A 13,977-nucleotide genomic window follows, 5' to 3' on the forward strand; every position below is an offset into this window, starting at 1 on the left:
CGAAGGTAGATGGATTTCAAATCAAAAGAGATGGCGGGATTTTGCTTTTAATAAAAATAGCTCATTGTTATGAAATTCATGGAGTAAATTTTCCCACACAGATAAAAACAAATCCTATCAGGATGAACTGAAATATAAGGACAAGGCTCAATCTGTGACATAAAAGTTATTATAATCAGAGTCCACAAACTAAGTATAATTTTGAATTAGATTCAAAAATAATTAAATGATTATTATTTGCATTTAAAGAAGGATGATCATGTAGCTGCCTTTCTATATGCATGAACTCACACAGTGGCATTAGGTATATTAAAGAGTAAGTGTGGAGAAAGGCAGAAGAGAGAAAAATCAATCAGGACAGACAATGTTAAGGCAGAAAGTTAAGGCTGTATTAGCTTAAAGCTAAGTTACTGAGTTTCTAAGTGGAGTAGATACTATCCATTTTGCCTGGGGCAACGAAATCCTTGGAATATGTGCTGCTGACATACCTTACAAGAACTACTCCATCTGAAGGTTATATATAATAAAGCTTTGGATGGTATTTGGGATAGTAAACATTACACTGGAAATAAATGGAAACCATTCCATTACAATCAATCATTGGAAAAATTCTATCCCATACTAAATGTACATGCTACCTTTTGTACAGAAACTGCCTGCTGTAAATGAAAGTACACTCATGTATCTCTGAAACAACAGGGTGAGGAAAAGGGGAGAATTCAGACAGAGACAGTTTTACAACAGTAGTTGAAGTCTTCAATACCTTACTTTCAATGCTGGATTGAATAGTTAGACAGAATATCAATATGAAAACAGAGGACTAACACTATAAACCAACTAGATCTAGCAGACATACTGAACACTCCTCCCCAACAACAGCAGAATATACATTCTTCTCAAGTGCGCACGGAATAGCCTCTAAGGAAGATCATATGTTAGGCCACAAAACAAGCCTCACTACATTTAAACTGACTGAATTGTGCTAAGAATATTCTCTGACAACAATGGGATGAAGCTAGAAATCAACAGAAAGAACACTGGAAATTTCACAAATACGTGGAAATTAAACAACATACTTTCAAATAACCAACAGATAAAAGAAGTCTCAAGGGAAATTAGAAAATAACTAAGAGATAAATGAAAACAAAAACACAATGCACCAGAACTTTTTGAATGCAGCAAAATCAGTGTTTAGAGGGAATTTTATAGCAATAAAGAAATGCCTACATTAAAAGAGGAGATTGTAAATAAGTAACCAACCTTATACCTTCAGGAAACAAAATGAGAAAAGAAAGTAGGATCATTATCACTGACCTTACAAAAATAAAAAGGATTACCAGAGAATATTATGAACAACGGTATGCCAATAAATTAAAGAACCCAAAAGAAATGGACAAATTCCAGAAGTACACAGAAATAAATACTGACATTAGGGGTCTTTTTTTCATTTTTTTCTAAAGCAGAAAGGGGAGAAAATAGAATGACTTCCTCCAGGGAATTTACCATAAGCATAGCTGATACCTCCCTAGATTCCTTTTAACCTATGTCTAGGACATCATGACAATGACCATTCTTGCAAACTCAAAACCTTATAAGGTTACCCATGTACCATGTTGTATAAAATCTAGCTGTGAACACTTCTTGATATGAGGGGAAAGGTTATCTTTTTCTTTTTTAACCCTCATCAACCAATATATTTGTTCTCCGTCGAAACCATAATACAAATAAATCTAGTGCTTTCATCCTGATGATGGCAAGGGATTTGGTTCATACCACTAGGAATAAGACAAGGCTATTTGTGCATGTAATTTTTAAAATAAAAGTCCTCAATGCAATCACTTAACTCACTGAAAGAAAATGGGAGTTGCCAGCAGAGTACGGATCACTGAAGAGAACACAGCTACCCAATATATCCTTCTAACACATCCTCCCCTTTCCAGTCAAGAGCTTTAGGAAGAGAAGCCTCAGGCATAACAGATGCGTCTTTCAGTCTACACTAACACAGAAGCTTTGGATACTACCGAAACTCTATTTATTTGTCATGTAAACATATCTAAATAAGGCACATTAGGAATGAGATTTTGATTTTCTAATATGAATTATGTCTCAACCATTTCCTTGGAAAATGTACCTAGAATATGAATCCATATCAAAAAGCTACCTTTAACAGAACAAAAAGGAGAGAGAAGAGTTTGGTCTTCTCTAATGATTTCCTTTACCTTGTAAGTGGTCATTCGATGCTGAGCAATTGTCGTCAGCTTTTCTAGAAGGCCTCGTAATCGCTCCTGTGTTGCATGGGAGATCAAGTTCACAGCATCAGAATTAAGTTCCGTAATGTCATGCTTTTTACCTGCGGAAGCAGGGAAAATCCATTACGTGTTTTAGTAGAGGCTGATAATTGAAATAATTAGCACAGCAGGTATTCTGTTCCCCCTGGAAGTCATACCCATTATGAATAAAGGTTTGGAGATTATGATTTTCCTGGTAAAGTCACAACTTCAAAGATCTTAGACATTACATTAATAAAACCTAGCCTGGAGCCTCAGAAAATATAGACATTGTTTCACTTAGCCTCTAGAATCATTCTCCTTGCAAGGTCATTTATAGGACAAAGTTAATAAGAACACAAATCAAGTCTAGTGTTCAGGGAGGAAAATGGTAACTGCAGAAATTAGTGCTGTATTCTGCTAATTTTAGTAATTAAAAAAATAGAAAATTACATTTTGCCCTGTTTGACACTGTTAGCAATTTACAATATTTATTTCCATGAATTCAGATTGTGAGTCTATGTTAATAACTTGTCTACACGACACACCTATACTTTTTGTCCAATACCAATCATGCTTACTTTGCACTAACTCATGTTCTATAAATTGACTTGATAATTAGTTTACAAGTTGAAAAGAATTCAAAGCCTCATCATTTTACTCATCAATTTTAAAAACTTCTCTTTCACTATATCTTTTTCTATAAATAAACCAAACTTCTCTTCTTCCTTCTGCTAACTAGGAAGAAAGTTTCAGGAAAACAATTTAGACTACATAGCCCAAAGCAGAAGCTCATTTATAAAACAACCTCATCAGTATTTAAATAGCAGTTCTCCAGCTCAGTGAAACCACCTGTATCATCAGAGATGATAACCCTAAAGATACACGCAATTATGTAATCTCATCTAAATGAGTTTTCTAAGTGCTATTGTGTTTGTTTTTAACATATGCACTTACACAAATTTAAAAATATAATATTTAATTTGCAATCTATCTGAAATGCATTCTTACATACTCAAAGTGTGAATAAGGATTGCAAAAAAAAAAAACTTTAATTAAAAAAGCCAACAAATCTTAAATATATTGTTTGATCATAAGAAATGCTGCCATAAGAAATGTTGAACTTTAGTTCAAAACATGGGCTATGTTAAACCAGACAGAAAAAGAATGTAAAACGATTCAGCTTCATCTGTACCAAACCTTCAAAATGTAGTTCATTACTTCGTAGCAAAACTGAATTCATCACCAATACATGATTCAAGGAAGGGGAAAAAACTGGAAAGTCAAATCCACTTTACTAAAACATCAGCATAAATAAATAGTGGGGCCTTGTATAGCAGCAATAATACAATTTCAAAACAACCCAGTGGTTAAAATTATAAGTAAACATGGGTATGTAGAGGATGATATGCCAGTTGATACTTTGAGAAAAATGAACATTTAATAATATAGTGTCTGGGAAAAAACTTTGAAGATAACTTCATATGTATAAAACAGAAGCCTAAGTTAAAGAAATAATCTGTATTTCTAAAATACTACAAATAAACAAGTGTTCAGAGTTGCCAACAATTTCAGGGCTTAGTGAACAATCAAATTTTCTAATATCCTCACTAAACTGATGATAAAACATGACAGAATTACAAAGTTAAAGTCTCACTTTAAAATAAAACACTCTCTTTGGTAAAGTCATCATTAACTGATTAAGGAGATCAAGTTGGTAGTCAAAAGCTTACTATGTGATTTTACAGAAAGTCTCTGTAATTTAACTTTGGTAATTGGCAAAAAAAGAAGAACACTGGCATGTATACTCCCCTACCATATTCAAGTAAGAAAATCTTCCTCCCCAAATTCTTTGGGTTAATTTATAACTCCTGTTATTAAAAAATGATCTTGGTTCTGACCTGTTCTGTGAACATGGAATTTTATTATAAATGAAGAACATTCCTAGAAATATATAACTCCATTCACTCTATGGTTTTTGTTTTAAAAGCTTAAGTAATTAAAGGGAAGAAGTTTTGCAATTTTCCGTCATATTAAATGACAAGTTTGTGTTTTATCACTAAGAACTGAAAATACAAAGACTTATCCCCAGAATTCTCCCTGAAAGTAGAGGCTAGCAAACTAAATCTGGTCTCTATAGATAGTTTGATGGGAATACAGTCTTTCCTATTTGTTCATATATTGTCTACAGCTTCTTTTGTAATATAACAGTAGAGGTGAGCAGTTGCTACACAGACTATATTTGCCCACAAAGTAGCAAACATTTACTATCTGGTCCTCTGCAGGAAAAAAAACAACCTGTCAATCTCTCTCCTAAAAGATCAAAAATGTTCTTTCAATACTAAAATTTCTCCTATCACACAGTAAAGGTCTAAATCAAGCTAGAAATAAAATTTAGAAGGGGGCAGGGTATTGATAAAATTAAGTACGAAGCTACTTGTGCTCCACCAGAGTTCTAAATAATTATGTGGCTAAAAGCTGTTAAAACACCAGCAAATTTCCCAAGCCATCACAGAAAGGTATGTGCTTAGGCTTAATCCCAAATTAAGGAACCAGCCCCTGCACAGTACAAAACAGAATGCAATGAAGAAAACGAAAGAGAAAGAAAGAGAGGGGGAGAAGAAAGAGGGAGAGGGAGGGCTGGAGAGGAGAGCAGTCAAAACACAAGCAAACTGCAAACAAACATTTTACAATTAGCTTTTCTGAATTCCAATCCTTTTAAACTAATGTAAATTCTGAAAGTGAAAGATGAGAGTGAAAAAAGTGTTGCCTTAAAGCTCAACATTCAGAAAACTAAGATCATGGCATCTGGTTCCATCACTTCATGGCAAATAGATGGGGAAACAGTGGAAACAGTGGAAACAGTGGCTGACTTTGGTGACTGCAGCCATGAAATTAAAAGACGCTTACTCCTTGGAAGGAAAGTTATGACCAACCTAGACAGCATATTCAAAAGTAGAGACATTATTTTGTCAACAAAGGTCCGTCTAGTCAAGGCTATGGTTTTTCCAGTGGTCATGTATGGATGTGAGAGTTGGACTATACACGAATAATGAGAAAGTAGAAAAAGAAATTAAGGAAACAATTCCATTCACCATTGCAACGAAAAGAATAAAATACTTAGGAATATATCTACCTAAAGAAACTAAAGACCTATATATAGAAAACTATAAAACACTGATGAAAGAAATCAAAGAGGACACTAATAGATGGAGAAATATACCATGTTCATGGATCGGAAGAAGCAATATAGTGAAAATGAGTATACTACCCAAAGCAATTTACAAATTCAATGCAATCCCTATCAAGCTACCAGCCACATTTTTCACAGAACTAGAACAAATAATTTCAAGATTTGTATGGAAATACAAAAAACCTCGAATAGCCAAAGCAATCTTGAGAAAGAAGAATGGAACTGGAGGAATCAACTTGCCTGACTTCAGGCTCTACTACAAAGCCACAGTCATCAAGACAGTATGGTACTGGCACAAAGACAGACATATAGATCAATGGAACAAAATAGAAAGCTCAGAGATAAATCCACACACATATGGACACCTTATCTTTGACAAAGGAGGCAAGAATATACAATGGAGAAAAGACAATCTCTTTAACAAGCGGTGCTGGGAAAACTGGTCAACCACTTGTAAAAGAATGAAACCAGATCACTTTCTAACACCACACACAAAAATAAACTCAAAATGGATTAAAGATCTAAATGTAAGATCAGAAACTATAAAACTCCTAGAGGAGAACATAGGCAAAACACTCTCAGACATAAACCACAGCAGGATCCTCTATGATCCACCTCCCAGAATTTTGGAAATAAAAGCAAAAATAAACAAATGGGATCTAATTAAAATTAAAAGCTTCTGCACAACAAAGGAAAATATAAGCAAGGTGTAAAGACAGCCTTCTGAATGGGAGAAAATAATAGCAAATGAAGCAACTGACAAACAACTAATCTCAAAAATATACAAGCAACTTATGCAGCTCAATTCCAGAAAAATAAACGACCCAATCAAAAAATGGGCCAAAGAACTAAATAGACATTTCTCCAAAGAAGACATACAGATGGCTAACAAACACATGAAAAGATGCTCAACATCACTCATTATTAGAGAAATGCAAATCAAAACCACAGTGAGGTACCACTTCACACCAGTCAGAATGGCTGCGATCCAAAAATCTGCAAGCAATAAATGCTGGAGAGGGTGTGGAGAAAAGGGAACCCTCCTACACTGTTGGTGGGAATGCAAACTAGTACAGCCACTATGGAGAACAGTGTGGAGATTCCTTAAAAAATTGCAAATAGAACTACCTTATGACCCAGCAATCCCACTGCTGGGCGTACACACCGAGGAAACCAGAATTGAAAGAGACACATGTACCCCAATGTTCATCGCAGCACTGTTTATAATAGCCAGGACATGGAAACAACCTAGATGTCCATCAGCAGATGAATGGATAAGAAAGCTGTGGTACATATACACAATGGAGTATTACTCAGCCGTTAAAAAGTCATTTGAATCAGTTCTGATGAGATGGATGAAACTGGAGCTGATTATACAGAGTGAAGTAAGCCAGAAAGAAAAACACCAATACAGAATACTAACACATATATATGGAATTTAGGAAGATGGCAATGACGACCCTGTATGCAAGACAGGAAAAAAGACACAGATGTGTATAACGGACTTTTGGACTCAGAGGGAGAGGGAGAGGGTGGGATGATTTGGGAGAATATATACTATCATGTAAGAATTGAATCGCCAGTCTATGTCTGACGCAGGATACAGCATGCTTGGGGCTGGTGCATGGGGATGACCCAGGGAGATGTTATGGGGAGGGAGGTGGGAAGGGAGTTCATGTTTGGGAACGCATGTAAGAATTAAAGATTTTAAAATTTAAAAAATAAAAAACTAAAAATTAAAAATAAATAAATAAAAGTGAAGGTGTCTTAGAAAAAAAAAAAAGAAAGCTGAGAGCTGAAGAATTGGTGCTTTTGAACTGTGGTGTTGGAGAAGACTCTTGAGAGTCCCTGGGACTGCAAGGAGATCCAACCAGTCCATCCTAAAGGAGATCAGTCCTGGGTGTTCACTGGAAGGACTGAGGTTGAAGCTGAAACTCCTATACTTTGGCCACCTGATGCGAAGAGCTGACTCATTGGAAAAGACCCTGATGCTGGGAAAGATTGAGGGCAGGAGGAGAAGGGGACAACAGAGAATGAGATGGTTGGATGGCATCACCAACTCGATGGACATGGGTTTGGGTGGACCCCGGGAGTTGGTGATGGACAGGGAGGCCTGGCGTGCTGTGATTCATGGGATTGCAAAGAGTTGGACACGACTGAGCGACTGAACTGAACTGAAATTCTACTTTTTCAAAATAAAAGGACAGCATATACTGAGGTGAAACAAGTGATAATTTGTACAGCATACAGTAGGAGCTCAAATATTTACTGAGTAATTTTTAAGTAGACTTAGAATATGTAACAGCAATGCATTTTATAGTCCTTAAATATACCACAGATGTATCAAACATCTGAAACTTTCACAGTTTTGTGTGAAGCCTTCAACACTGAGTGCAAAGGTTCTTACTCAAGCATACTAAAAGGTCACTGGTGCTGGCCCCTCAAGTTGGACATGGATGAAGGAGGTTAGTCTCTGGCAAGCCCCTGGGTCAGGACACAAGAAATGAGAAGACACACACACAACAATCTCTCTTGAATTTGTCTCTTTTCTCAGTTACCGCTGTGAGTCTGCTATTAACAACAAAAATGTTTGGCACCAGAATAAAACAGGTATGTTCTCTACCATTTCCTTTCATATACTTCAGGCCATCTAACAACTACTGGCCAGAGAGAACTCTGATATTCTAGTTTCACTCTTTTATCGTAAGGATGGGTATGAGTTTCAGGGTGGAGATGAGGAAAAAGGGACTTAATCTCATTGACTATTTCTTTGTTTCATAAACACAAATTTGTAACATAAATTACATGCCTAAAGGCCAACCAAGGAAGAAAAGCACAGAAAAAAATATATCATAAGTATATCTATATACTTATGATATTAACTACTACCTATACCAGAAACCACAGGTTATATGATTTGTTACTTTAATAATTTTTAAAATAAAATACTTCTTCTGTAACACCCATGAAATCTTGATTACTTCCAGAGCTTTTGTTAAGCTTCAGAGTTTCCAGAAAAACCAACCCAGGCTATCTAACTCTTGGTAACATTTTCCTTGGATCAGACAGTCTTATCAGGTCAATAATCACACTTACCAATGTCTAAAATTCGCTTTTGTAGAGCTCCAATGAAAAGGAACGGTTCATCTTTACAGGACTGAACGAGTGTGCCAACCAATTCAGAGTTTGTTGCTAAGATGCAGGCGTTTTCTTCACTGAGGTTGACCCCTGCCATGGAAGTCACATCATTGATGTCATCTTCATCTCTAATAGAAAAAAAAAAATGGAAAGCTTTTTGGTGGTGGTGGTGATATGTGAACGAGTGATTTCAAAGTGCAAGGAAGTGTTGATCTCTCCTTATAACTAAAGACATTATCTTACTTAATTTATCCAAGCCAGAGAAGAAGTGAGGCATGGCTATCCCTCTCCGTCAGTCTTTAAAATTAATTGGTATCTCTAAGCACTAGTACATTTAATATCAGAAAGATGGATCACAGACACCTGTCTCCTGGTGCCCATTTCTCCCTCTCGTAGTTTAGTAAATAGGGTGCACTAAGAGGGATTTGGTCCAGTGCTCTGTGACAAACTAGAGGGGTGGGAGAGAGGCTTGCGGCAGGGACAGGATACCCATGGCCAGTTCACGTTGATGTATGGCAGATGTCAATGCAATATTGTGGAAAAACTGTCCTCCAATTAAAATAAATAATTTTTTTCAAAAAACAGGGATTTGGAAGTTAGTCTAGGTTATCCACAAACTGCCTCCAATGAAAGACAATGAAATAAAAACAGGCTTCTTTTTTTTTCATCCAAGATGATTAAAAACCCCTGAAATATCCCCAGTGTCCTCCACTGGTCCACTGAGGAGGAGGAGAAACCCTTCGATCCTGAAAGGTCCATACCCATTAAAAGGCCCTTGAGAAGAATCTCTCTAGACTAGCTATTCTGAAACTGTATGGTTAAAACTAGCTTTGTTTTTCTGCTTCAGACTTTTGGTGTGCTCCATCTGTACCAACTGAATTCATTAAACCACCTCCTGAAGCAAATGGCTGCAAAGGGCTAATATTTAAGATATAAAATTATACACACATATGTAAAAGACATACATATAAGAACACAAAATATGTTTGTGCTCCTTGCACTGTGCCAGCAAAATTAAATAGTTATTTTTATCTAATAGAATTGCTACATGGTTACGGTATACTAAGATGAGTATATTATGTTTAAGGAGAGAGAAGAGAAAGACCAAAGAAATACTAAAATTCTAATGGCATCCTTAACACCATACATAATAAGAGGCATGTCACTGACCATAACTCAGGTACCAATGTATAACAATTTACGCAAACATGATTCTATAAAAAAGACATTGTTTCCATTTATTGCATGGGCCAAATGATCTGTCATGTGGTTTCATATCAATAGATTTGAACCTCCTTGTAGTAATGCATTTGTGTACAAAAGAGGGAAATAAACTATACCAATTAAGTGTTTAAGATATGAAAGCCTCTGGTGTTCAACTTTAAAAAGCAGCATGTTAAGGGTAAGAGAGGGAAGGAGACCCCACTCACATAGGTATAAGAGATTCAAACTAAATGAAAGAAAAATAAGTGCCAGACACAGCAGTTGCAAGTGAAGAGAAAGAAATATGGTTCCACAACCTGAACAGTATATTTAAAAGCCTAACCTTTAAAACTGTGTCTCTGTAATGAGGAAAAGAAAACTTTTAAAATCAGTATCTAAAATCAACCAAACAAAATATAAAGAAACTGTGTAAAAATGGTTGGTCTCCACCTTATCATATGTCACAGAGGTACTGTCAGAGGTATGGGATGCTGAGAATGGTTCTAAGAACTAATGTACCACCTATGTAAACAAAGAAGTATTCCAGAAACATCTGAACACTTAAAGCTTAAATGTAAGTACAATAGAAACTGTAAACCTAAAGATGGACCAAGATCTGAGTTAAAAAAAAATATTTTAAAAGGTCTGAGTAAAAAAAACTTTTTAAAAATAAAGTATCAAGAAAATGAAAAAACAAGCCATAGACTGGGAGAAAATATTGGCAAAACACATATCTGATTAAGGACTGTTATCCAAAATATATAGAGAACTCTTCGAACACAACAATAAGAATACAAACAGATTAAAAAATGGGCCAAAGACCTAAAAGACAACTCACCAAAAAGATGGCAAGCATATGAAAAGATGCTCCAAATCCTATGTTATCAAGGAGATGCAAATTAAAACAATGAGATACCACTACATACCTATCAGAATGGCCCAAACCCTGAACACCAAATGCTGATGTGGGTGTGGAGAAACATTGCTGGTGGGAACACAAAATGGTACAGCTACCATGAAAGACAGTTTGGCAGTTTATTGTAAAACTAAACATACTCTTACCATGCTGCTGCTGCTGCTGCTAAGTCGCTTCAGTCGTGTCTGACTGTGCAACCCCAGAAACGGTAGCCCACCAGGCTCCCCCGTCCCTGGGATTCTGCAGGCAAGAACACTGGAGTGGGTTGCCATTTCCTTCTCCAATGCATGAAAGTGAAAAGTGAAAGTGAAGTTGCTCAGTCGTGTCCAACTCTTCACGATCTCATGGACTGAGCCTACCAGGCTCCTCCGTCCATGGGATTTTCCAGGCAAGAGTACTGGAGTGGGGTGCCATTGCCTTCTCTGTGCTCTTACCATATGATACAGCAATTATACTCCTCTGTACTAACCCAAAGGAACTGAAAATTCACATCCATACAAAAACCTGTACATGGATGTTTCTAGAAAACTTACTCCTAATTGTCAAAACCTGAAAACAACCAAGATGTCCTTCGGTGGGTGATTGGACAAAATGTAGTAAATCCAGAAGTGGAATATTGTTGAGGACCAAAAAGAAATGGTACCATACCATGAAAAGATGTGGAGGAAACTTAAATGCATGATACTAAGTGAAGAAGCCAAACTGAAAAAGCTATATACTGATGATTCCAACTACATGATATCTTGGCAAATGCAAATTATGGAGATAATAAGATGACCTGTAGTTGCCAAGGGTTAGCAGAAAGGGATCAGAGAAGGCAATGGCACCCCACTCCAGTACTCTTGCCTGGGAAATCCCATGGACAGAGAAGCCTCGTAGGCTACAGTCCATGGGGTCGCTAAAAGTCAGACACGACTGAGCGACTTCACTTTCACTTTTCACTTTCATGCATTGGAGAAGGAAATGGCAACCCATGCCAGTGCTTCTGCCTGGAGAATCCCAAGGATAGAGGAGCCTGGTGAGCTTCCATCTATGGAGTCGCACAGAGTTGGACACGACTGACGCGACTCAGCAGCAGCAGCAGCAGCAGAAAAGGATGACTAGGCAGAAAACAGAGGACTTTTTAGGACAGTGAAATATATAGTATTTGTATGACACTATCATGGGGGATATATGTCATCACATGAAAATGTAAAAACCCACAGAACGCACCACACAACAAGAGTGAATTGTAAGATAAATGATGAACTTTGGTTGATAATGATGTCTCAACGTAGCTTCATCAATCATAACAAATAGACCACTCTGGTGGGGGATGTTGGCAATGATTGAGGCTGTGCATGTATTAGAATTTTCTACAACATACCAATCAATTTTCTTGTGAACCTAAAACTGCACTAAAAAACCATCTATTAAAAAAGAAAAAAGAGGCCAAGTACATTCAATTAAAAACTCTGTTCACTCCTAAACAGAATCTGTTCACTCTGAAATAGAATCCCAACCAGTTACTTAACACCTTTAGGACAAAATTTTCTTCCTCTAAACAATGAATAACTTTGATTAGGGTACTATCTAATGTCACTCTCAGCCACTTTAAAGAATAAGGGAGCTCTCTTTGGCCAGATAGAGAACAAATGCCAAGGTGTATTACGAAATGGGAAAAACTAAACAAAACAAGGTATAGGACAGACTGTACCCTGGGAAAAAAATACACACTTACATGGGCATAACTTCTATGGGCATATCTCTGGATACACAAGAAATTCATATCTGGAGGGGGAAATTGGGAAGCATGAGTAGGAAGAAGACATTTTATATTGAATCAAACTCTTTTTCTAAGGGCTTTCCAGGTGACACTAGTGGTAAAGAAACTGCCTGCCAATGCAGAAGACATTAAGAGATACGGGTTTGATCCCTGGGTCAGAAAGATCCCCTGGAGCAGGACATGGCAACCCACTCCAGTATTCTTGCCTGGAGAATCCCATGGGTAGAGGAGCCTGGCAGGCTACAGTCCATGGGGTCACAAAGAGTTGGACACAACTGGAGTGACTTAGCATGCAAACACATAATCTTTTCTACCCTTTGAATGTTGTACTATATACATGGATGACTCAATCAAATGGTTAGTGATATTTTAAAAATAATATGTAAACAAACAGAGAAAGGAAACTGAAGACAGAAATATAATGAGGTTCAGAACATGGCCTCATCCTTCCCTTAACAAAATCCCCAGACTTATTTAAGGTATACAGCACATGGCCTTTACACACTTGGACACAACATGGCATGGTCACAATGTCAGCTGTGTGCCAGGTACACCAGCCCTGCACGCTGCACCTTGCTTCCACAGGTGACTGTTCCCACTGAGCCCCTGCTGAAGTCTCACATACAGACTGGAGAGACCAGTACCAGGCCTCCTATTACTAGCAGTCCCATGCACAGAACTAGCGGAGAAAGCAATGGCAACCCACTCCAGTACTCTTGCCTGGAGAATCCCAGGGATGGAGGAGCCTGGTGGGCTGCAGTCCATGGGGTCGCACAGAGTTGGACACGACTGAAGCGACTTAGCAGCAGCAGCAAAGTACTAGAACTGAATGTAATTCACCAGTGAAGAGACTGTCCCATGTCTTTCAGAATCTTCTTGCAGCTCTTCTCTGAAATCAGCAGGGAGCTAACCACCCAGAAAGATTTGTTCCTGCCTAGCCACCTCTGCCCCTTCTATTTAGACCCCAAGCTGAACACAGATCCCTCTAGTTCAGCTATCAGCTGCTATGGTTACAGAGGGCAGCATGAAGAGAGGGAGACCCTAAGGAGGGAAGAGGAAAGGGTACCACGATCAACAGTACCCGAACCATGTAAAACTTCCCCTAAGAGAGGAGGCAGACAACAAAGAAAGCAAAGACAACACAATGTCATAGCAGCATTGTTGATAAGGCTAAAAAAGATAGGCCAAGACAGTAACAAAGGCTTTGCTGCTGAGGTATATTTGTGATTCTGGGTTGGTTTAATTTTAGGGGCAAAGAAAGTGAGAATCTCTGAATCATGTCTTCAAGACCTCTGGTCTGATGCAGTATATTTTTTAATGAAAGTGTTGTGAAAGATATAAGCCTGTGTCATTCTAAAAGATATACAAGAAGGAAATTTAACAGTGAAAGGCTTCCAACCCAAGATTCTGTCGGGGCATTAGGTTACTATGCAAAAGTTAAAGAAGTATTACCCAATTACCTGGCTTGCATTCTGGCTTCTGAAACTGATCTAAT

General features: G+C 37.5%; 1 protein-coding gene across 1 annotated transcript in view; it reads right to left on the reverse strand.

Annotated features, from left to right (window-relative positions):
- The window catches only part of TAF4B (TATA-box binding protein associated factor 4b), a 102,837-nt gene that overhangs the window by 42,268 nt on the left and 46,592 nt on the right, over positions 1-13,977 (reverse strand). The window contains exons 10-11 of the mRNA XM_013974329.2: positions 8,557-8,726; positions 2,220-2,350 (exon numbers count right to left, since the gene is read on the reverse strand). Coding sequence (XP_013829783.2) covers positions 2,220-2,350; positions 8,557-8,726 — 301 coding nt within the window. The remainder of the gene's footprint in view (positions 1-2,219; positions 2,351-8,556; positions 8,727-13,977) is intronic.

This window comes from Capra hircus, chromosome 24 (assembly GCF_001704415.2).
Source record: "Capra hircus breed San Clemente chromosome 24, ASM170441v1, whole genome shotgun sequence".
Lineage (NCBI taxonomy): Eukaryota > Metazoa > Chordata > Mammalia > Artiodactyla > Bovidae > Capra > Capra hircus.